Here is a 23,502-nt window from a genome sequence, read left to right as displayed (position 1 = left end):
AATCACATGCAGAAACCGATGATCTGATGGCAGTTTTTAATTAAATTATGCCTTATTGATGTTAGCACCCTCCAATAGCACGGTAGCTACAGCCTAGTGCGTGTGTCCCCCTTGAAGACAGAGATCTGCAGCCATTCACACCTTCACTGCTGAGATGCAGCCTCACTTCCCACTGCTGCAGTCAGAACCCTGTGGGCTAGGGAGGACCGCCTGGAAAATACTGTAAAGATTATTACCCCTGCTATTCACTGAGGGCAGTAACTGTTAGGGCAGCAGGGGCGTGCTTGAAGAGCCCACCCTTAGTAAATGGCGTGGGTAACAGCACCTGCTAAGAGACGAGCATGAGTACAAATTGTGTGTGCACCCACATACGCCTGGATCAAATACACATAACTGGGCATTTGCTCCGAACCGTTTATGTTAAAGAAGAAGCAACCATCAGACAGATTAAACAGTACCTGGGGAATTAGAAAGACTTGAAAAAAAAGGAGCCACCTTGAACAGAAGCATAAAAGAAGCATGATTGCCAGTTAACTACATGTTGTTAGTAAGTCAATATAGTGCTTTGGTCCTGATTTGGTTTAAACTACAGAAACTGAGCATTTTTCTCCTGTGACAGCCTGCTGAGCTTCTGCTACTCCTTCCTTCTTGAAAATGAAGGACTGCTTCATGTCCAGTTTGCAGCATGGGAAAGAGAAGGCCTTGTAAGATCTAGGGATATGTCCCAGGCTGTGCTGCAGAGAAGCCAACTCAGCAGCGTTCTCCAGGTCCAGGGGAAAGGGCTCTCCTCTCCTCTCAGCAGAGAAGTGGCAAATGAGAGGGGACATGTATCAGAGAGAGGAAACGGTTATAATTATTCTCTGGCTGCATGTACACAGCTTCCAAGCTCTCCTGATTGTACACAGGCATATAAATGTTTACTGCTAAGCTCTGATCTGGACCTAATGAACCACGTACAACCTTTGGGGCAAGTTGGGGAACAGGTCACTCCAAAAGAAGTTAGGCATCATGGACATGGCTGTGCCAAACCTGGCTTGCTATGCCCTGCACAATGCGTCGGTGCTATCTCACCACACACACCCTTGTGCCGTGCCCCAAAGACATACCAAAGCAACCACCACACCTCTTGCGTTGAGTTATGAAAATAAAACTCTCTCAAACAACTGAGCAAGAGGCCTCCTGTTATTCTAGGCCATCGCTACAGAAAAAACCCAAAATCCCAACATTTCACCTCAGGAATAATAATCTCCGGTTGGACAAGCTCAAAGCCTGTCTTCCAGCTCATGGTTCTCTATGCGCCTGGGTATTCCGGTACTACCAAGCAATGCTGCTTTCAACCAAATGGTTGAAGAACGGCAGCCCAACAGTGGCCAGTGCCAAGGCAGAAGCCTCCTGGGATGCCCTCCAGCCACACAAAGACTGGCCAGTACAGGCTAGGCCACCACGGCATGGGGCTGCCTGGAGTTGCCCAGCAGGACCGCTGCTCCAGATGTGGCCATGATAAGTTTCTGACCTGAACTGGCGCCCACCGAACAGGGAGAGCTGGGAATGGCAAGACCCCAGAAAGCATAGGCAGTCCTCTCCCCCTGCCAGTTCCCTGCCACAAGCGTTGAACTTGGCCTTGCAAGCTCTGTACCCCCTACTGTTTCTCATAGGTTTCTGTCCCAGCTGGGGCCCATGGTGGGCACGAGGTTCAGCATCGCCTCTCCAGCACTGGTAAACAACTGCAAAGGCAACCTCCCTGCATAACGTGGCCTGAACTGACAGTCCACATTTCCAAGCCAGCCTGCTTGTCTAAGCCCAAACATCTGGAAAATGTAGTATCTAATATAATGCTCTTCAGGGATCAGCCCTTTGCCTGGTCCCATTTGAGAGAACGCAGCACACTGACGGATGAGCTAGAGATGACACCAAAAGGCCACCTGACAAACAGAAGCAGCAAACACAACAGTGGTGAGCGACACATCACCGCAGCAGTGCTGGGCAAAGGCTGCTCGTGCATCCAGAGTGTGACTCTTTCCAGGGGCCCGCTGGCACACGTCCTCCATGGGTGAGGTGAGCACAACCATGGTGGATCCTGGGAGAGAAAAGCATAAAGACAAGAGAGGCAAAGATCTCTGGTCTTGTGCTGCGTCAGGGTTCACTGCAAGCTCTGTGCGGTGCAAACACAGCCAGTCTGCACCACCAGGTCAGGCAACCAGAAATGCCTTTAGCAGCACAGACAGACATAGGACAGGTTCTCCTAACTGCTCCTACACTGTTCTCTGCTGCAACAGGAAAGATTAAAGGCTTCCCCTCAAGACATTGTTTCATCTTCCATTGGTCCCCGTGAAGAGGCTTTAAAGACTGACTTCTACTCACACAAGAAAAGAAGCCAGTCAGCAGAAATGAACACCAGCCCTCCTCTGGACTTAATGGAGGCTGAGCATCACCTCATGGGCTTGCGCTGGAGATCCAGTGCTGGCAACTGAATCAGGGGACTGTAACTGCTCTTTGCTTGGTGCATGTGAAAAGTTCTTGCTGCTTTTCATTCCATGCCTGGGTCATTCCTGTGTCACTGCCTGCTGGACTGGAAGGAAATGACTGCTGTAAATCTGTTTTTAGAAATATTTTACTCCCTTAATATGTTAAATGAGTTCCAGTTATTTATGGGATTTTACTTAGCTCAGGGTAAGACATATTGGATTGTTCAGACTATTCTAATTGTTACCTTTTTCACTAAAAGGGTAAGCATTGCCAAAGAATAAATTCCCTAAAAACAATAATGCAACTAGATATTCAAATTAGTTTGACTACTATATTAATTTATTCAAGGGAAAACTTCAAAAATTGCTCACCTAGGAAAAACTGCTACCTTAGTTTTATCAGTTACAGACCTGATCACCTAACAGCAATAAAGTGAAAACAAAAGAAATACAGAACAAAACTATAATAGCCACCACACACTATACACAACAGTCACTGTATTTTCTTTTTGTTCATTTATGCTTGCACAGGAACAACCCCAAACCTACTCTTTGCTTCCCTTAGCTGGCAAGTTTGGAAATATGGCATAAAAAGCAATTTAGCATCACTTATTGTGAGCAGACAAGTACCTGCAGAGTGGTCCCTGTCACAGGAGCTTACCACCCACAGTGCTGCTCCCACAGCTACCTCCATCCATGTACAGGATCAGCTGCAATATTGGGCTTCAAAAGACAAAGCAGAGCATCTCCAACACTATTCCTTCACCTCCCCTCATTATCACTTGCTGTAAGCCGAAGAGAGCCTCCAGAACTGGCGGTCTGCAGCAAAGCAAAAAGGAAAGGCCAGAGGCCTGTTGCTGGAGGCATGACAAGCTAGCTGCCCAGCAGGTTTCCGTTCTGCCATTTAACTGCTGAGCTCCTATACGACTTAGCCCAAATCAAATATCTTTGACCACATCTAACCTGATGTACAAGCTCTGATTCACCATTTGCCGTAGAGCAGATTCCTGTGCAATGCAAGGAGTATTTCTTAAGGACCTAACAACTTAACAAGGGGCAAGCAAGGGCATGACTTTACTACACGCCGGCTGCTCTGTGGTAACCACGTATATGCTTCACCCTATGCTAAATGGGAGTTCATGGTCTACTCTTTCATTGAAAAGTAAACTCCATTCAGTTGCTTTGCATTTATCATGTGCAGAAGCACGTGGTTGGGCATTTACCAAGAAGCGGCTGGTATGCATTTACCTGCCACCCTATAACAGCTTGTCTGAGTGTCCATTCCCCAGCAGCTCATGGACTGATCATACTGCAGTGGTAATGGATTGAACAATCCAGGCCATGAAGCAGATGTGCTGTCTTGCAAACCCAAAGCTTAACAATGACACTAAGTCTCTATATTTAACTGACTGCAGCTGCAGTGGCCCTTTACCTGTCCCTCTACCTGCCTTAGAAGTTGCCGTCAGAGTGCAAAAAAAGGAGAAGGACGCAACTGGAAAGGATGGAGTGGCAGACTGCTCTGCTCCTGCCATTCCCCACCTCCCTTCTGCTCCATAAAGACCCAACAGGTCCCAAGACATGGCCTTCACACAGTGACAATCCAGCAAGAACAGCCCAGGAGACAAAGCTTGCTGACACCAGGGCAACCCAGTACCAATGAGAGAAAGGGTCGTTATGACCAGCAGGGGAGCTGAAAAACTGCCTAAGGAGCAAAGGGTCACCATTGGCATCTCCACAAAGGCTGCCTGCCCACAGGCAAAATGACATAACAGCAAAGAGAAACCCTGGGGCAGGACGCGCTAATGCTCCAGCACCAGAGGTTAATCCCTGGGTGCATGAGGGGCTGTCAGCACTCTGCAGAGGTGCTAATCCATGGCCAGGTGCCTGATGCAGCCTGATAACCCCTCCTGCACATGGCTCCTGGTTCACCAAGTTGATGCTGAGGCTGGGTGAAGTCCAGAGGAGGATGCTTTCTCTCTTTAGTAAGAGGTCTATAGATTCAGCCATTTCCAGTACATGAACAAACCAAAGGCTTACAGTTTTGGGCAGCAGAGCTTAATCTCATAAGAAGTTAAATCATAAGCAGTTCCATGGATGCACAGCACCAGCAGAGAGAGAGAAGCAAACACTGCAGTCTGCACTGGAGTCCTCAGAGTCCTGATAATTTGTGTAATCTGAAACATTCTCCTGGCCACCTCACACCATGCTCAGGGCTCCCGGAGGAGTCAGAAAGCCACTGCTCCAATGGCTCTGAGTGCTGCTGAGTGGATAGGATTATTCACTACACAGCAAAAAGCACCATGGCAATAACCATCCCTAGTGTGGTACATGCAACAGGCAATGATGCCTCTAAACTGATGTTCATGCTTGTTCCCCAGCAAGCCGTCTGCAGTGTAAGGTAGGTTATTGCATGCCTGAATTACCAGCTGCAATACCACTGACATCTGGTTTCAAGCTCAAAAGACCTGTAAACACAAAACTTCCACCTAAACATAAATCACATACATACACCTTTGGCTAGTGAGACAGCCAAGCCTACACTCCACTCCTTTAGAGGATTCTTTAATCAAAGAGAGGATCTTTACTAGCTTGTTTCTTTCGTGCTAAACCATCTTCAGGCATTAACATTTAATTTTCCCCAGACATTGCTAAGATCCTATACTAAAGTTTTTCTTTATTATCCCAAGAAAAGAGAAGTCCACTTGTAGTAGGAAACAGCCCTCCCTTTTCTTAAGACTTCAGTAAATGGACTGAGGAAACTCCTGAAAAGCTTTACTGGTCCCAGAGAGAAGTCACTGTTCATTGTGGGTGACCAGTTTTGCTCCTTGCTCAGATTTTCGGCTACTAATGCCACAAGTGCAATCAAAATGCACATCTCAGTTGTAACCCCCTACTATCCTTCAGAATCACCTGGCCCAAATTATATTATCAAAGCAGAGGATGTTACTACATTCACCCATTATTGAATTCTGGGAAAAACGCTTTGAGATCAGCCCCAAACTATTTTACTAGCTCTTCTCAACCTTGCTGAAAAAGCCTCCAAATTACAAAGTTAATTGGCAGCACATTGTTACCATATGTGGTGTGCAAGAGAAGCACTGAAGTTTATTTAGGCATCAGGACCAAAGAAGAGTGGAATATTACTGCTCTTTATGAGGATTTTGTGTTGGCCTTGATTACTAAGGCATCCCCAGCCTTGACCCTCCTGTGTGTAGCCTGCCCAAGATACCACAGCACACTGCAGCACGGGGGCACCAATCTGCCCCCATCCCGGTTCCCCAGGAGAAACTCAGGCCACATACTGTACGCTGTGCTTTTGCTTACTAGACCTCAGCATTTTCCTTTTCCATTTTCATATGCTTCCTTCTTGAGTAAAGTTTTCCAGGCTGTCTCAAATCTCTAAAGCATGGCCCTGAACCCAACCAGCTATGCTCTGCGGCTGCTGGGTCATGCTGTCTCTTGTGGAGCAATTCTCCTTGCTCTAGCTGCCTCACTCATCTTGCTAGATCGCTGTCAAATCTTTAATGAGAGTTGGATTCTTGGCCTACAGGCTCTGATTTCCACTCTTCCCATTTAAACTCTCAGTGAAAAAAGGTCTGTAGCAAATTTGTATCACCAGGATCCTACTCAGAGTCTTCTCCCCTCTTTACACTGGCAGCAGTAGCTTCTGTGGGAGCCTTTGCACTGATGCAGCAGCATTCACTAAAGCGTGAAGTCCCAGCAGCTCCATGACAGCAGTCCATAGTTGATGTCTGCAGTAAAATTTGTACCCACAGGCTAGAAATATTCTCCGTCTGTTTTTAAACTCTGACAGAATCACTATATTAAAGAGTGTCCTTGCACAGACAGCATAGGGTATACTAACATCCCAGCCCTACAGATGCACCTGCAGAGCTCCTGTTGCCCCATCTGAAGGAATGAACTACAATTTACACAATCTAGCAGAGGTCATGGGCAAAGATTGCTTGCCTTAAAGCTCCATAAACTATTTTTAAATGCTCAAATGAACTTTCATGAAGTGAAACATCAGGTTTCAATTAAGATGCCTTCATTTCCCAATCTGATGTGTGTTAAACAACCTATCAAAACCTCATAAACTTTCATTTCCGGATTCTCTCTTCTCCTCTCAGCTTAAGTAATATCTTGTGTATTAACATAACGTGTTTAAAAATAAAAACAAATCTGAAGAAAATAAAGGCAAAAGTCTGATGATTTCTGTCCTTTACCAGGGCAGCAGTCCTTGTTTTCTGGAAGACAAATCAACACCACATCGTTCTAAGGGTAAGTTCTGGAGAATGCAGAGAGGTGAAGTAAGTTACTTCCTAACTGACGGGAACATTTGAGATAAGATACCTTCAGTGCACAAAGCAAAAATCCAGTGCTTCCAGAACCCCATGACAGCTTCTGTATGTACATATGCAGCAATGCATTTCACAAAAGACCCACTCTATGTGGCTGAATCTGTCTACACATCTTGCACACCGCATTTTAAGAAGAGAATTTCCTATCTCCAGGCACCCCCACCTGATCTGCACAAAACAAACGTCTCTAATATTTCTGAAGACTTCACGATATAATTGGAGCATGGAAAATGAGGTACTATTCTGTCTAGTCCAAATCCACGTTGCAACATGGCAAATCTCCTGTACTGATAACAATGGAAGGACAATGCCAGGGGCAGAGCAAGCAGACCTTGTCCAGCAAAAGTGCTTCTCTCTGGGTTTGTCAGCTGCGCTAATGTGCCCAAAAATGTCACGTGTGGACTCTATCAACAACTATATTACATGTGTACATGAGTAATTTACCCACCTAAGTAATACTTTCTCTAATGGTTGATATATTAGGTAGAGCAAATATAAATAGGTTCTGAGGACAGTGTTGCAGTGTGAGATAATCCAGAAAACCCAAGTCACCACCTACTTCACACTAACACTCCAAAAAGCTGTACTGGGGGTGAGAGATATGAGAATAACCATGAAGATTTTTTTTTACTAACTACAACCTAAAACTGTGTTTTGCATTGTTTTCTTTTGTAAGCTTTTACATCTAAAACTTGTCACTGTAAGATCAGAATTTCTTACCAAAGGCCTCATAAAACAAACCTTTACCCTCTCTTACTATAAGCCTGGGATGCAACTTTACAGTTGCTTTCAAGGCACTGTTGAAATGTTGATGATCCCCCACAAAATCCTCAGTGTGTTCCAAGGAAGGATCTTGCCTTGGCCTGAAGAAGGCTGAGCGCTGCCACCATAACAGAGCCAAAGTCCCTTCCCTTCAATGTCCAACAGCGGAGGCCCAAAGGAAAAGTAAGAACAGCGTAAGCCTACTCTGCTGCTTCGTCTCTCATCCGTCCCTGTGGTTTTGCTTGCTTTGCTTTATACCTACCCCTCTGCCCATCAGGCCGTTGTTGAAAGGCAGTCCAATGAAGCTGAAAGCTGCCTCCTGGATGAAGTAGGGATTCAGGATACGTATCTCATGAGGTTCTCTTGGGACACGAGTTGCCACTGACTTCCAAAAGCCATCAGAGGCACTCTGGTAACAAAAAAAATGGAAAAAAAAGGGAAGATAAACAACAAACACAATTATATACAAAAGACAGCAGATTGCTATTATTCTTTAAAAAAAAAAAATTAAAATGCACTTCTGGCAGCAGTTCCTGCTGTCCCTGCTCACTGCCACAAGGCACTAGTATAAGGTTGTAGTGGGGGGTGCATCCTAGAGGGGTGACAGCAGCATGTGCAGATGCACTTGAGCTAGTCTTGATGACAAGCGTGAGGAAGACAGAGAGGCCCGGGCTTCAGCACGAATGACCCCCTCCTTGGTGACATCTTTTCACTCTTACTGGCACTTCAGCTAGTTTGGTTAATGGCTTAAGCATTCCAGCACACCCTGTGATTACTCCCACCTGCGTCCAAGAGGATGTACCATGGGATAGCAAATGCTTTTAAGAACATTCAAAGAGCTAAAAATGACCGTACAGCTCTACTTTCAACGTGAGCTACATGCTTCCCACTTGATCCTAGATTTATCCTCTTCTGTTAGGTTTTACGTGAATTAATCTGTAAGCTTATAAAGGTGCCATCTTGTCTTGTGAAGAGTCATGCATGTTCATGGTACAAGGGAAAAAACAACTAAGTATGTCCTTTATGTTTACCCAATAGATTGTTTTTTAATTAAAGTCTTCACCCTGCAAACATGGGAGAACACTGGCCTTGAATACTGCTGCCCTGCTAGACAGCCCTGCCTAGAGAGGGGCTCGTGCCTCTCTGCCACATTACTTTATATCATTGCTCCTGCTGGTCCAGATGTTAGGGGGTATAGCATGTACTGCCCTCAAAATAAGCGGAGGCTCCGTATTCACAGGACTTACAGAACAATTACGTTCTAACATTTCACTTCTGTTTGGGTTAAAAATTCAGAGCAAGGCACAGGGAGGATGGCAGGAATTTTAATCTGCTAACCAACAGCTTTGGCAGGGTAATCTGACTGAATACCTCCTCGCAGCATTGAGCCATCTTCCCTGCGATCTCCATGACAAGCAACAGAGGCAGACGTTACACTCTACATGAAAAGCATGCGCTTTGGAAGTCATTATTTACACCAGTTTTGGGTTGCTTGCAGCTTAACAGTGACTTTACAGTTGCTTTCAAGGCACTGCCGAAAATGTTGATGATCCCCTGCAAAATCCTCAGGAGCCTCCCCCGCCCAGTAGTGATTACCCCTGTAATTATCGATGGTAATTATGCCACAGCCGATGCCTGCTGCATTTCACACACTACTTGTACTGCGCACGGCTCCTGTGAACTCTCATGCCACGTGGTGCTACACACCTTACAGAGGCTTCCTTATGGAACAATCCCATGGTTATCTTTAGCTGCTGAATTTCAGATCCTGAAGAATGAAACTTTGGTAGATGGCTCTTGCTACAAAAGGCATTAACACAGCAAACCCGATGAGGATGCACACTGTTATCCAAACCAACAGCCTAAGACAGCCAAATGCCATTGCTATCCTGTTTTGATCCCACGTGCCCCCTCAAAGCTGCCCAAACATAATACGCTTTTGCTGACCGGGGCAAGGATCCCGTGAGCTTAATTTTGCATTTCGACAATAGCACAGTGCTCTCAGGACCCTAAATGGAAAAAATCCTAATTAACACTCATGTTCTTTCATCATAGTTGAATTAGAAAGAATGCCTGGTGTCAAAGCGGTCTAACACCTTCCATTATAATATGAATTTTTCAGCCACTGAGTGATCCCACCATTTAAAAAAAAAAATTAGGAAAAAAAAAATCAACTTCACAAATGTTAATAAAGTCCAACATCCACTCGACCAAGGGATTTGAGGGATTTGGTATGTCAGCTGAGTTTTGCCTCCTTGTGAAAATTCATTAAAAATTGGATAAATACTAAACCTTAGGAATTTCCTAAAGGCACATGTAAAGCAGAGGCCTTTCAGTTCCAGGGAAGGAAGGGAAAAAAAAAAAAGATTAAATAAAAAAAATTCACAGATTCCACTTGCATTAAGCACGCTCCAGGTCTCACAGAAATGAAGATGATAAACAAAAATCTTGAACAGCTACTCATTCAGTGAAACTATTTTATCATGGGTTTAAGCAGGCACATCCTGGAAAAATAGTGTGTGACCTTGAAACTAAAATAAATTTATAAGTTCAATTACGATTTCACATGCAACTCTAAACATGGCATTGCCTAAATTTTGCAAACAATTCAAACCAAAGGTCTGCAAGCTATTTAAAGTGGACAAAAGCTGCCTTTTGTTTGGACTCACACTCCATAGGAGATTCTACATAAGTTCTGAGATTTAAGTAGGTTTTACATGGCTTTTACATTACACACAAAACATTAAAGAGAAAAGAAAAAGAAGAAAGATTACAAACGTTTGAGACACTTATTCTTCGCTATTGCTTGAGCTGTTCAGAAAGAGATAACTACACATACCACAGTTGCCCATTTTCCCTGTGCTGTGTGAACCACTAGGACCATACCTGGGCTCCTCTCCAGCGTTCGATGCCAGTGCAAAATCAATGTGGACCCCATCCCTAACTGGGAATACAACCTGTCTGCTTTGGTCCCTTCTGTGTGGCTGTTTCTCCTATCATTCATCCAGACTATTTCCCTAAGCATTTTCCTCAGCTATCACACTGCTCTGAAATTGCTCTGGTTTCTCCCTTCTGTCTCATTTCTATTTGCTCTGTGTTCTTCCCTGTAACTTTTCTGGGCAGTTCCCCTGAGATTATTATTGAGAGATGCCTGGGGTAATCTTTCATTTTGGTGTGTTTTCCCTCTGTAGTTTCTAAAACAATTGTAGGGAGAAATGTGGAGTCCCAGCAGACAGCTCTCATACTTCCACCTATACAGTAGGCAAAGCCCCGTATAGGGCTAAAGAACTAAATACTGTTTTCCTGGCTTATAATTACTGAAATTCTCAGCCTTGTGGTTTGGCTCTACTAACCCTGTAGTTTTGAGCTACATCTCAAGCCTTGTGGTTTTGTTCTGCAGCTTGTCACTGGCAAGCTACGAAACGCAGCACCACCACAACTGCAAGCCCCGGGAGGCTGCTCCCCTGACGCAACCCCCTCGGGAGCTGCGGCGTCAGGAGCGCAGCCCCTTCCAAGGCTCTGCGCTACCGCTGATGCTCGGCCGCGGGCCGCCGCTACGCCTGGTGTGGATGTTCAGTCTGATTGGACACAGATGTTCAGCGAGGTTTCCAAAGCAATTACTTCCCGTCGGGGAACGCTGTCCCTTTTTAGGCTGGGAGGAGACAGGCAGCCACCCGAGGAGCAGCAGGCACTGGGAAGGAAGGCACGCTTTTCCTGCCAGATTCGAGAGCTCAGACTTGCAGTTTGAGGTCGGGGGCATCCCCTGTTCTCCGCTACAGTAACTAAGCCTGAAGTGCTTAAGAGTGGGCCTCTGAAGATGCAACATCGCCCTTCCTGATTATCATAATGATAAGGAGTCAGAAAGCGAGTCTGAAAACTGCTTGGGCAATGTTCCCACAGTACCTCATCACCTCCTGGAATTGAGGTGGAAACCATAGGGTCCAGGCTGGAAATCAGGTCTCCCCGTGTTAAGTTCCCGCCTTTACTATTTGTTGGTATTACTGTGCACCTGGAGCCTCAGTCACAGATCAGCGTTCACAGTGCCAAGGGCTGCCCAAAAGAGCTTATAGTATAAGCATAAAGAAACTAGCAACACAGAGGCAGAAGGAAAACATGACTGAAGAGCAAGTCTCTGAGGGCCACAGCATTGTTAAGCAATCTTGGAGTATTTTCAAAATTGTGTAATTGTAAAGGACATCACTAAAGGCTTTAGAGGAGACTATTTAAAAAGTAGAAAAAATTTAGATGGGCCAGGGCTTTCAAGCCAGTGTCTTGTCCAGCTGTCATCCAGGGAGAGAGGTAGAAATATCCCCTCTAGAGACACTACTCCAGGAATAAACAGGTATAGACATGACAGACCACAGAAGGCAGGTTACGAGGAAGGGATAAAAAATGGCAGGGCTCACCTAATAGTTACAGGGACAAGACAATCCAGCTATAATTCCTCATTCTGTCCATTTGCAGAATACTGAATAGGGACAGCCAGTTGTAAGCTATTTTTGTCTCCAGTCAGTTTTCCATCTCCTCTTCTCAGATTTACCAATGCGAATCACAACGTATGCTAAAATAAAACGTGGAAACTTGGAGCCTTAGCCAAAAGCACACCTCAAAAGAAGATACAAACAGCCAGAAGCAGGGTGAGTCTCCAGAATAACAACATTTCTAATAAACTAAGCAAAATGAGGTGGTAACGCTATTGCATCCTGATGACACGGATGCTGCCTCTTCTCTACCTCTGTGAGACTGCTAGATTTAGGAGTACAAGCAGCATTGCTCTGGAAGACTTCTAAGTGATGGCAAGGGGACAGGGAGACTGCAAAGGTCAGCTAAGCACAACACGAAGTTGAATAAAGTCTAGGTACGCAATACTCTGCTGCAAAGGAACAAGAAAGATGAAAAGACTGGAGAGAGAACCTGTGGTAAATGAAGATTATTGCTCTTTCAAACACGGATAGCACCAGAAATGGAGAGGAAGAAGGGCATGAGGGAAAGAAAAAGTGAGAGTGTGACATACTAGTCACAAGACCTCACTGTGCCTGGGAGCACACAGTTCACTGGGATCTCTGCCCCCACCTAGGCTGGAATGTGGTTTATCCTATACCCGTCATCCACAAGCACTCACTGTCACACAAACACAGGGTACAGAAGGACCGCTGCAATCCATCTGCAGAGGCTTTTGAAAGGTTTCTGCTCAGGCATAACTGGACTAGATGTGGAAGGTGTGTTTCTGCTAGAAAAGAACCATCTTATCAGCCAATGCTGCATTTCTCAGCGGTCAAGTAGACACGGAGGCCTACAAAATGCTCTTCTACAAGTGGTAATATAAATGAAATTGCATCATTTGCACTGATTATCAAAGCAACAAGGAATTTTTAGCAACAAGAACAGACGTGCTGAGAGCCTGCAGTCTGGGTTGATGGTCAACTGCCATACCCACTAGCCCACACTTCAAATATATTTACCCAACCTTCTCAAAGTGATGGAGAACCCCTGACAACCCTCTGTACATGGCTCCGATGGCCAGCACTTGTTCTGAACTTTCCTATCTTCGGTTTCTAGAGTCTAGAAATGCTCTAGAGTCTAGAGCATTTTGTTCCACTCTTATCTGCCCCACTGAAAAGCTCTTACTCTGCCTGAAGTAGGAACATTCCAGATTGTGCTCAAGCCTTTCCCTCATCTTCTCTTTGTCCCACTGCCAAAAATGATGCAGCTCTTGGGCTATCCAACAATATGATACTTCTAATCTTTTGTAATTTTTGTTTCTTCTCTCCGAATACCCTCCCACTGACCAAGCCTAAAAACAAATGGTTGTAATTTCTCAGGCCATTCCCCTGTCGGTATTCCCCATCTCCCAACAGCCTCACAGCACCCAAGAGAACTCTTGACAGGTTTTAAACCCCCCAAATTTAGCTTTTACTAATGTTTCTCAGTGTGAAACCCAAACACATTTTCTACCCAGTGTTTTCAGTGGCAAAGAGCAGCAAAGCGTGATGGAGACAAAAGCACCTCTTAGTACAAGGTACCTCCTCTACACTGGCTAGAGATTAGTTCCTTTAGGCTCGAGAACGAGGCTGAAAACCACAAGAGAAAGGAAACTTAATTCCAAATAGTGGTTGCGGACTTCAAACTTTGTGCTAGACATATAAACTATATGGCACCCCAGCTACACACAAAACTGGAAGCTGCCCTGTCCCCAGACACCAGCTCAGAAAGCAGCACCTCAGTGGTGACAAAAGCCAGCTGGGACGTGAGGGTGGCACTGGTGCATTACACACCAGGTCAGTTTGCTAAAACATAGCAATGTGCTCTTTCCCACGGCTGTCAGTAGGAAGTTTCTGCCCTGTTTACCTGGAAGCATATATTACGAATAAGCAGAAAAGCATATACAAATAGGCCTACTGAATTTCAAACTTCATTTGACCTATATAACTTCCAGTGCTACAGCTAACCTACAGACAGACATGGGCCTCCTGTGTTGCTGGTCTAATGCCAACTGTCGTCTTCCGATTCACAGGACGAGGCAGCATGAGGCCAAGACCAGCTCTAAAGAGTCAGGAAAGTAAATTTATTTTTATGCTATGTTGTAAATGCAAAGGAATTCCTTTTTCTTAATGTATTTCTATGGTTTTATCCATGTAACTGAGAGCAAAATATGGTTCACAGTTGTAAGATAACAAAATGCCGTTGAAAAAGAGATTGTCCTGTGAAGAAAATGAAACTTGGAACATGTCAGATGAGCTGCAGAAAAAAAACTGAAGATGAATACTGTGTTTCACAAGTCAAAGCATAAATGATAGCTCACATACGGTGTGTCAGAAGACGTGTTTGTACTATGTGCAAACAGGGTGATGGATAGACTGTACTACAGACTCTTTTGTCCAAAATGTAAGCTGGATTTTGAGCCAAAATTTGAAGAAATATTCCTGTTTTGAAATAACTTAGGAAAGACGGAAGTTTTTAGTAAGAGGAATGGATTTAGATAATTTATGTTTCTGTTGTGGTTTTTTGTCTGTGAATAATAATAATCCTTCAATGAAAAAATATCTAAAGTAGTACAGTTTCAGAAGAATCCCAAAGAAGAACAGGCCCTATAATATCACCATTATTTACAGGGTATTTTATTGCCATAAGGGACCAGACCCTTTATTTTGCTATTATTTTTATGACATAGTTTATGAAATGTCATACTCACATAACATCTATTAAAAGAACACCGTGGCTGAAAGGCCAAATCCACATGTTAGTAAGTAAGACAACAGCCTGCAACTTCAGAGCTTCAGCTCAGGATTTCTGTTGTGAACAGTGACTTTCTAATTTTCCCACAAGATTTTTCTTATATCGCCACATATTTAAGTGTTTTACAAACAATACTCTCATATTTAGAGCATCTCTGCAGTATTTGGCATGTATTACACCATTTTACAGGGGAGAAAACAGACAAAGATGAATGCCCACAGTTTCCATTGCCTCCTGACGCTCTACTTCAGTCACCTTAAGCTGAATTTTCAGAACATTTGTTAAGCTCACAGTACAACTCCATTGACTTTTCTGCTGCTGAACACCCAGCTCTCCTGCAAATCTGCCCCATGAGACTTAAATGTGTTCGGGGGAAATTTTGATCTAACTTGCCCAGCATCACATCAGTTAAAGGCTAAACCACCTCCTCAAGAGGAATCCTCAGTGTCTGTAATCAGGAGACCGTTTTTTCTCCTGTCCTTTCCTCTCTCTTATCCACAACATGTTCTACAGCTTCTGCAACTACTCATACCAAGGCTGAATGTCTTGCATTACAGAAATTAGTCTAAATCTCAGTCTTCCCTCTCCACTAGATAGACAGCTGTGTTCTAAAAGAGCCAGGATGTAATTATGTAATTAAGGATAACATCTGCACAGGGGAACTGAATTAATGTTGAAAATGCAATGTTATTTTTTTGCTTTTCCTAACTTCGGGCAGCTTGATTTTTATAACCATAAACCTCTTTAAAAAGTCTCAAAGGGTAACTTAATATGCTAAAAAAATATTAACTCAAGAAAAAATCCACCAAAAAAAAAAATCAACTCAAGAAAAACTCCACCAAATGGAGCAATTAAACCCAAAGGGCACAGTCCTCTAAGTGCAACGACAAGCTCCAGTAAGCTATTGTGTTCTAGATCAGCTGTTAGAGAGAAAAAATGTACCCTCTTATATAGGGCTCCTGAACTATTTACACCTAACAAACCTGCAACCATTTGAGGAGTCCCCTGCTGGTAGTCAACCCTTCCTTTCTCTGCTGTCCCCAGTACCCATCACCCTCCAACCTCCAATACTCCTACTCTTGCCATGCACCAGACCAGTCTACTGCTCCTTCACCTTGCCCAGCTGGCTGGCAGGAGGAGAGGGGGTTCCTGAGAGTCCAGGAGAGATTCCCTGCTCCCAGGTCTGTTGTCCATGCCCCAATCTCTTTGTGGAGAAGCAACTGAAGGGAAAATACTATTTGGTTCTTACATCCTTGGAGATGCTGCATCCCGACTAACTGTATGGGGAGGGCACCTGACCAGTGCAGGCAGGGCAGGGGAGCCTTGGCAGGACAGACCGTGCCCAGCGCACGCAGCGCTGCGCTGCCAGCGTCTAACAGCCCCCATGGAACATCAGACCAAGCCATGGGATTTCACAGAACAGCAGGAGCTACAGCAGGCTGCCATGGTAACACAGCCTCACCGATTCCCAGCCACTGCGCTGAAGAATTAGAAAATCTCAGCAAAATAGGGTGGGACACTATTTTTTTATTTTTATTTTTTAAACTGTGCATTTTCAGTAGCCTCATCCTGAGAGACAGCTAAGTTATTTTAGCTGAACTTTCCAGCTGTACCAAACACGTGGCATGGAAAACATCAACTCAAAGATGACAGTGTAATAAAATGATAGAGCATTTTCCCCGTTGCTTGTAACAGAAAACATAAGGTGATCCCAACTATAAGCACAGCTACCTGCTCCCACTTACAACAGTATGCCTGCACAAAAGAAAAAAAAAGATTAAAAAAATTTTAAAAAGCTGTCTTTGCAGGCTTTGGTGACAAAGCGTGAGGGCATCCCAGGGCATCTGAGGACACCCATCTGCAAAGTCTTTTTTAGGGAGCTGAACTGGTTCATGAGTTTGAATACAAACAACAACTCATTAAACAACACATATTTAGACCAAACTCTTGGCACATTATAACAAAAAAAGCTAAAGGATCACCACAGGAAGAATTATGGCCTAGATACTCTCATTACTTTCCGAAGTTATCTTAAAGTAAGTCTCTAGGGAAATTCTTACATTGTTTTTACAGCAAGAGTACACAGAAAATCTGTCTTCTCCTATTTTGGCATCTTTGCTGAAATGAGAAGCCAAATAATTTGTATGTTCACTGAGTGTTCATATAGAATATATACAAATTATTCAGCATCCTTTAGGAGGAGAAAGCAGAAAGGTCAAAATAACAAGAGGCTGGGAAGATGCCAGGAAGCTCCTGCCCTACTTTATTTTCTAGACTTGCATTAATAAAAGGTATTCTACAAAAGAAGAGTTTTTAAGTAACGTTATTTAATATTCTTAAAAGATGAGAATTTAAATAAACTGTAATCCAAACAGAGCATTTACATTTAAGAGTTTTTTCCAAATAGTCAAAGTGCTGATTGCCTGGGCCAGGCTCGGTACTTTTTGTACTTGTCAGCTGCGGGCAAAGTTCATTTCACGGAAAATGGCGAGAACACAACTGATGGACCAGCTGAGAAAAACTTCCAAGCAGACCTACTAAAAGCCTTGTACACCTAACAGCTTGGGCATTTTCCTTCAATTTTATGTCTCTGATTAACAAAATAAATAAAACATAAGATACTAACACTTTTACAAAGCTGGTCTTAACTAAGGAGAGGAGAAACAACCTTAGACACATCCCATAAATTCGCAACTGTAAGAATTCAAATACTACCAAAAAAAAAAAAAGTGAGGTCTTCCCAGAATCTCTCTTGCTTTCTATCTTCACATGGCTTGTTTTATCTTCATAGAATTATAGAATAGTTTGGATTGGAAGGGACCTTTAAAGGTCCCTTCTAGTCCAACCCCTCCTGCTGCGGGCAGGGACATCTTCAACTAGACCAGGTTGCTCAGAGCCCCATCCAACCTGACCTTGAATGTTTCCAGGGATGGGGCATCTACCACCTCTCTGGGAAACCTGTTACAGTGTTTCGCCACCCTCATGGTAAAAAACCTCTTCCTTATATCTAGTCTAAATCTACCCTCTTTTAGTTTAAAACCATTCCTCCTTGTCCTGTTGCAACAGGCCCTACTAAAAAGTTTGTCCCCATATTTCTTATAAGCCCCCTTTAAGTACTGAAAGGCTGCAATGAGGTCTCCCCGAAGCCTTCTCTTCTCCAGGCTGAACAATCCCAACTCTCTCAGCCTTTCCTCATAGGAGAGGTGTTCCACCCCCCTGATCATTTTCGTGGCCCTCCCTCTGGACCCTGACACTTCTGTTGTCAGGACAAGTGTTTGCATTAAATAACTGCGAGTGTTGAGGTAGGGGAGAAGTTGAATCTAGAGGGGGAGGAGGTCAGGGATTTGCACCCCGCGCGCACAGGAGCATCCTCCTCTCTTGCAGAAAGAAGCTGCTGTTCTTGGGAAGAACCAGAAGCACCGCACACAGCTGGAGCACAGGGGCAGAGATAAATTTAGGAAGATAAAAGCACATGGGGAGTTTAGTTACCTCAGTGTTTATTATAGCAAACTGGAGATATAGGTCAACCCTCTGTCCTGGAGACCTCGGTGCTTCAAGGCAGAGAAAACATTACAAATTGCTCAGACAGCACTAACTATGCAAGTAATCCACAGAGCCCGCCAAGGAACATGTGTTTCAGGCATAAATCGTCCAATCTATTCCTTTCTGAATTAACATCTGTCATCATGACACCATTCAAAATGACTGAAGACTGGATCATATTAACAACCACACATCTTGGATAAATATTTACTGTTCAGAATTTTCTTTTCAGTTTAAAGAAAAAAATGCAGATAGCAAAATTCCTGGAGCTGTGAAAGGGGAGTCTCTTTTCAGCCACTGATAGAAAGCATGTGATTTTATTTACAAAATCAAATCAGTGTTTTTCCCTTCCTCTGTGAGTCTTCACACTGCGCAGGGGTGAACTCACAGCATCCTGTGGTGTTGCAATGCTTTCCGAAGGGCTCTTGTTATGCTGGAAGTTGCTCACCTCAGAGACTCCGCGAAGCCTTCTCCCTCGGGATGCAGAAATAGATCTGGGTAATTGTGCCCCAGGAAGAGAAAATTTTGCTGTGACCCTTGCAGACAACTGGATGAAGCAAATAACTTACTTTCGTGAAAAGCTGTCCAGGGTATTACTGGCTTGCTATCCTGCTCCTCATAGTCAACAAATGGGTCATAGAGAGTGAGGACAGGCGTTCCCAGAGTCACAGAATAGGATGGCGAGAAGGCAACACAAGAGTGCAGCCCTGTCCAGGGCACTCCCAGGAAACAGAATTTTCCCAGATACTGGATTAAGTCTGTATTTCAGAAAAAGGTGTCAGCAGTCAGTGCTCACGCCTGCAAGTATGTCATTCGAGTATTATAAGCACAGATTTCAAGGAAATTACATCTGTCCAGGCTGATTTTATCTGGCTTCAGCTCCTAGCCACCACATTCTGCTATTTTTTATCAGCACTGCTCAAAATGCCAAGAGAGATCCTCCTGACATCCTCCTGGACGTCCTGCATAGCAGGGACCAGTGCTCCCTCCATCAGCAACTTCTCCTGCCAGTCCTCTACTCTCACGCTGCTTGAGCGGAACTTTACCAAGATATCCAGTCTTGATTTTAAGACTTCAAGAGCAAATTCATCAAGCCTGTAGGGCAGATGTAAATAGGGCAGATATAAATGTGCTGCCTTTTTTGGTCGTTTGTATAGCTTCAGATATACTTCTTCCTATTAAATTAAAAAGTCTTCTGAGAAAAAATGTTCCCTCTAGGTAAATAGATAGAGAGTACAAGTAAATCTGCCCAAAATCTCAGGCATAAGCTAAATAAATTGAACTCAAATCTCTTAGACTAAGGGAGGCTTTGCAGACTTTAAATGATTCTTGTAGTTCTTTACTGAAGTGTTAACACAGAACATCTTTATTCTACTAACACTTGCATGAATAGCTGATACCCTCTGGGCAACGTCTCATTTTCATTGTCGACGATGTCCTCTGACTTCTTCCATGTGCTGGATTCACAAAGCACTGCTCCAGTATGGGGGAACATCTGCTGCACAGGTAGGCAATGCAATATCCTCAGCAGGCATGGGCTGGTGGTAAAGCCATGTACGGCTGGATGGAAGAGACACCCACATGTCTGCATGTGAGGCCAGGTGGAGATGATGCCGAGTGAGCTCAGCAATTATCTGTTCATTTGGTCTGCCAGGTGCCCAATCACATACATATGGGCCAGTGAACATGCATGTCTTGGCCAGCATGCAACCACCAGGCAGTAGTGAGGGATAAAAGGGAGGATAGAGCATACTGGGTACTTATGAGGTGGGGGAAATCTGAGAGTATTGTGGTGCCAGGGGGAGGCACGAGGGAGCAGGACATAAATCCAATCAGGCAATTTCGTTAGCTCTGCTGTTTATGGAATTGTGTGTTTCACTAAGATCAGCATCAGATTTGGAATTAATTTCTTCACATTGCCTCAGATATTCCAAGCCTATCTTTGATCAATGCAGCTAACCAGTTGTCCTGGTTTCGGCTGGGATAGGGTTAAATTTCTTGCTAGTGCTGTGTTTTGGATTTAGTAGGAGGAGAATGTTGATAACACACTGATGTTTTCAGTTGTTGCTAAGTACCCTCCTACTCCAAGGACAGCTCCCATGCCTATTGACTGAGCTAGGTGCACAAGATGGGAGGGAACATATCAGGACAGCCAGCTCAGCTGGCCAATGGGGTATTCCATACCATGTGACGTCATGCTCAGTATACGAATGGAAGTACCGATCGCTACCTGGTTATCAGTCAGCGCGGGTGGTGAGCAATTGCATTGTGCATCACTTATTTTGTATATTTTATCATTATCATTATTATTCTCCCTTTTCTGTTTTATTAAACTGTCTTTATCTCAACTCACGAGTTTTTCTCACTCTTACCCTTCCAATTCTCTCCCCGTCCCACTGCGGGGGGGGAGGAGAGTGAGTGAGCGGCTGCATGGTATTTGGCTGCCTGCCAGGTTAAACCACGACACCAGTATAGCCTGAGTTTACATGCACTATGACCTTGAAATGCCTCTACCAGGATTTGCATAATAGTGATATCTGAATACTGCCCGAGCCTGCCAAAGAGGGCGAGTACAACATGAGCACCCTCCCGATGCTTTTTCAAGAAGCTGCACTAGCCCTTCAGTTGGCCCTCGCTCATGTTGGCTTTTTAAAAGAAGAGATGTGGAAAAACTGCAACTCTTTAAATTATCCATCTTTTTTGACTTTGGTTGAATCATGGATGAAGAAGGAAGTAGTGATCAAATATCTAGGAAAGGACAGCAACTGTCAGTTGGATGGCAGCAGACATCACAAGAGATCAGAAGATGACAATTTTAGGAAGAAATTGTCTCAGGATAAAGCAGGATGGTGAGGCAATCCCAGAAAGGATGTCCTACTAGGGCAATGATTCAGTCTCTTCAGGGAGTAAATTCCACTTGGGTGTCTTCATTTAAGAATGATGTGAAGGAAAAGGAACTAAAGAAGAATAAAAATCTGACTGGGGCTCTCTGATTTTCACGTCACACCTAGGATTACTGAGCCAGAAATGAAGATAATGCTGTCTTGGCAGATGTGGGATAAAGGTTCTTTAAGGACTACCAAAGCCTAGCGTAAGTAAATGCTTCTCATCTTTTAATAGGAAGTATAGTGCAAGGAAGACTAGAGTTAGGTAATAGCAAGCAAAGCAAGGGACAAAAAAAAGAACAAAGAAACATGCATAGTGTGGGAATGACTGGAAGGGCAGGCACACCAACAATCTTTATTTTAATTTTAAGGAGAAACTGTCTAAAATTGGGGTAACCAATTATTCCTACAAATATAGACACTTCACAGACTTTTGATACCTGGAAGTTTTTCATCCAGAAAATAGTGTACTTATGGCTATTTTTCATTTTCCTCATCTGCCCCAGAAGCTTAGGTGAATGTGGCTACAGACTTGTGGATATTGATGACTATCCAATCCAGGTGGACAAGTTTTGTTGTCCAACGTGCATCCATTTGATAATATTAAATGCTATGAAGGCACACTGCAACGGCATCAGAGCAGCCCCTGTCACCAGCTGATGCTTGACAGCGTACTTACAGACACACGAAGTATGCCTGGGTGGGAACAGCTCTCAGCTATGCAGTGACCTGCCTAATCTTATTATGCTGTTGCATGCAGGTATGTATGAAGGGCAAGCTCCAGCCTGCACTTTCCATTACCAACAACCTTCCTTTGGGAATCTGGCCAGGAAGTCTTCCCCAAGGCCCATGTTGCAAACTGGGTCATTTGTCTACTGAGATTCCTGTATGGCCCTCACTACAGTGCTACCTGAAAGCTTGTTAAAAGCTATGCAATACAGAACTAAGGTCTTCTCCCTCTTCTGGTCAGCAGGGACAGGATTTTATACAGCATACCTATATATTTTCCAGCCTCTCTTCTAATCATGACTGGAAAAAAACTGGCTCACCTTCTCTCATAGGGCACCAGTGTTCATACTTCTTACGTCTTCTGGAAATGGCTCTTCCTGGGCCAGTCACGAAGAAGGATTTATTTTTTCATATGCAAGTTTTCTTTGGTTCCCTTGGGCCATTCCCACCAATGCACTGCACTGGGGAAGCAAGTCCTGACTGTGGGAGCACAAGCCCTCAGGCAGTACACACTAGCCTTCTGCACAGCCAGAGAGAGATCAAAACCTAAAAAAAAGTCAACATTGTCCCAAGAATCATCCCAGAAAGACAAATTAACTCCCAGCTACTCTCTGTCAGAAGAAAATGGAATATTCTCCACAGAATACATCACGCAGACTCTTTCACCTCTTCTTCTCAGTCAGAGACTTGGTAAGAGCCAGAAGAGTCTGCCTCATGTTTTCACTTTATTACAAGGCATTTTCTCTGCTTCAACTTTTAGTAATGGTTCAGTGGCCTTGACCGAAGCACTGAACCACCCTGATGATGTGATACGGTATTCTCCGCTATCAATTCCTCCTAAAATCCCCCCACGCTCTGAATGGAAATGGCCTTTTGCACCATATGCTAGGACCACAGGACAATCACCACGGAAGAGGCTTTCTTGCCTCTTCCCCAGTGCAAGCCTTATCATGTCCTTTATGCACGTTGGCTGCCTTACTCACCAGCCATGCCTTCCTATATTATTCCTCTGAAGGGATTAGTTATAAATGGCTATTTGGGGGAAAACTCAAATTTTTGAAAGAAATGGGACAACCCTTAAGCTGACTTCCCAATTCAAAAGCTTCTCATTTATGATGGAGCAGCAAGTCCAGCTTCTGTCTCCTTCCACCCGAGTCCAAGGAGAGCAGGAGGACACAAGGCAATGTCTACCCAGGCATATCTCTAAGCAGATGGGCTAGAGCTCTGTCTCAGCACAGGATCAGGCATCACAAATCTGTAACCAAGCTTTGCATTCATAATGCATTAAGACAACTAGTGCTGGATTTACAGCTCCACCAAAACCAGATGAAGAGTCTTTCTCACAGTCCTTTAAAAACTGAAGAGGCCAACCGCATAAAAAATATTTTAAAGCAACAAGCCCCTGGGAAGAGAAAAGGGAAAGAAAGTATTTGCAATCCAGAAGCAGACTCTGGAGTGAAACTGCCAGTGGCAGTGGCGACTCCATTTGTCAACAAAGGCAAGTGACAGCATTGGAGAAAG

General features: G+C 44.2%; 1 protein-coding gene across 1 annotated transcript in view; it reads right to left on the bottom strand.

Annotated features, from left to right (window-relative positions):
• LOC104083535 (CMP-N-acetylneuraminate-beta-1,4-galactoside alpha-2,3-sialyltransferase) overlaps window positions 1-23,502 on the bottom strand; it is a gene marked incomplete at its 5' end in the record, with an annotated part of 59,988 nt that overhangs the window by 17,704 nt on the left and 18,782 nt on the right. Inside the window, one exon of the mRNA XM_009587041.1 lies at window positions 7,852-7,997. Coding sequence (XP_009585336.1) covers window positions 7,852-7,997 — 146 coding nt within the window. The remainder of the gene's footprint in view (window positions 1-7,851; window positions 7,998-23,502) is intronic.

This window comes from Fulmarus glacialis, unplaced genomic scaffold (genome assembly GCF_000690835.1).
Source record: "Fulmarus glacialis isolate BGI_N327 unplaced genomic scaffold, ASM69083v1 scaffold18021, whole genome shotgun sequence".
Classification (NCBI taxonomy): Eukaryota; Metazoa; Chordata; class Aves; order Procellariiformes; family Procellariidae; genus Fulmarus; species Fulmarus glacialis.
This window is presented reverse-complemented; position numbering and strand designations above follow the sequence as displayed.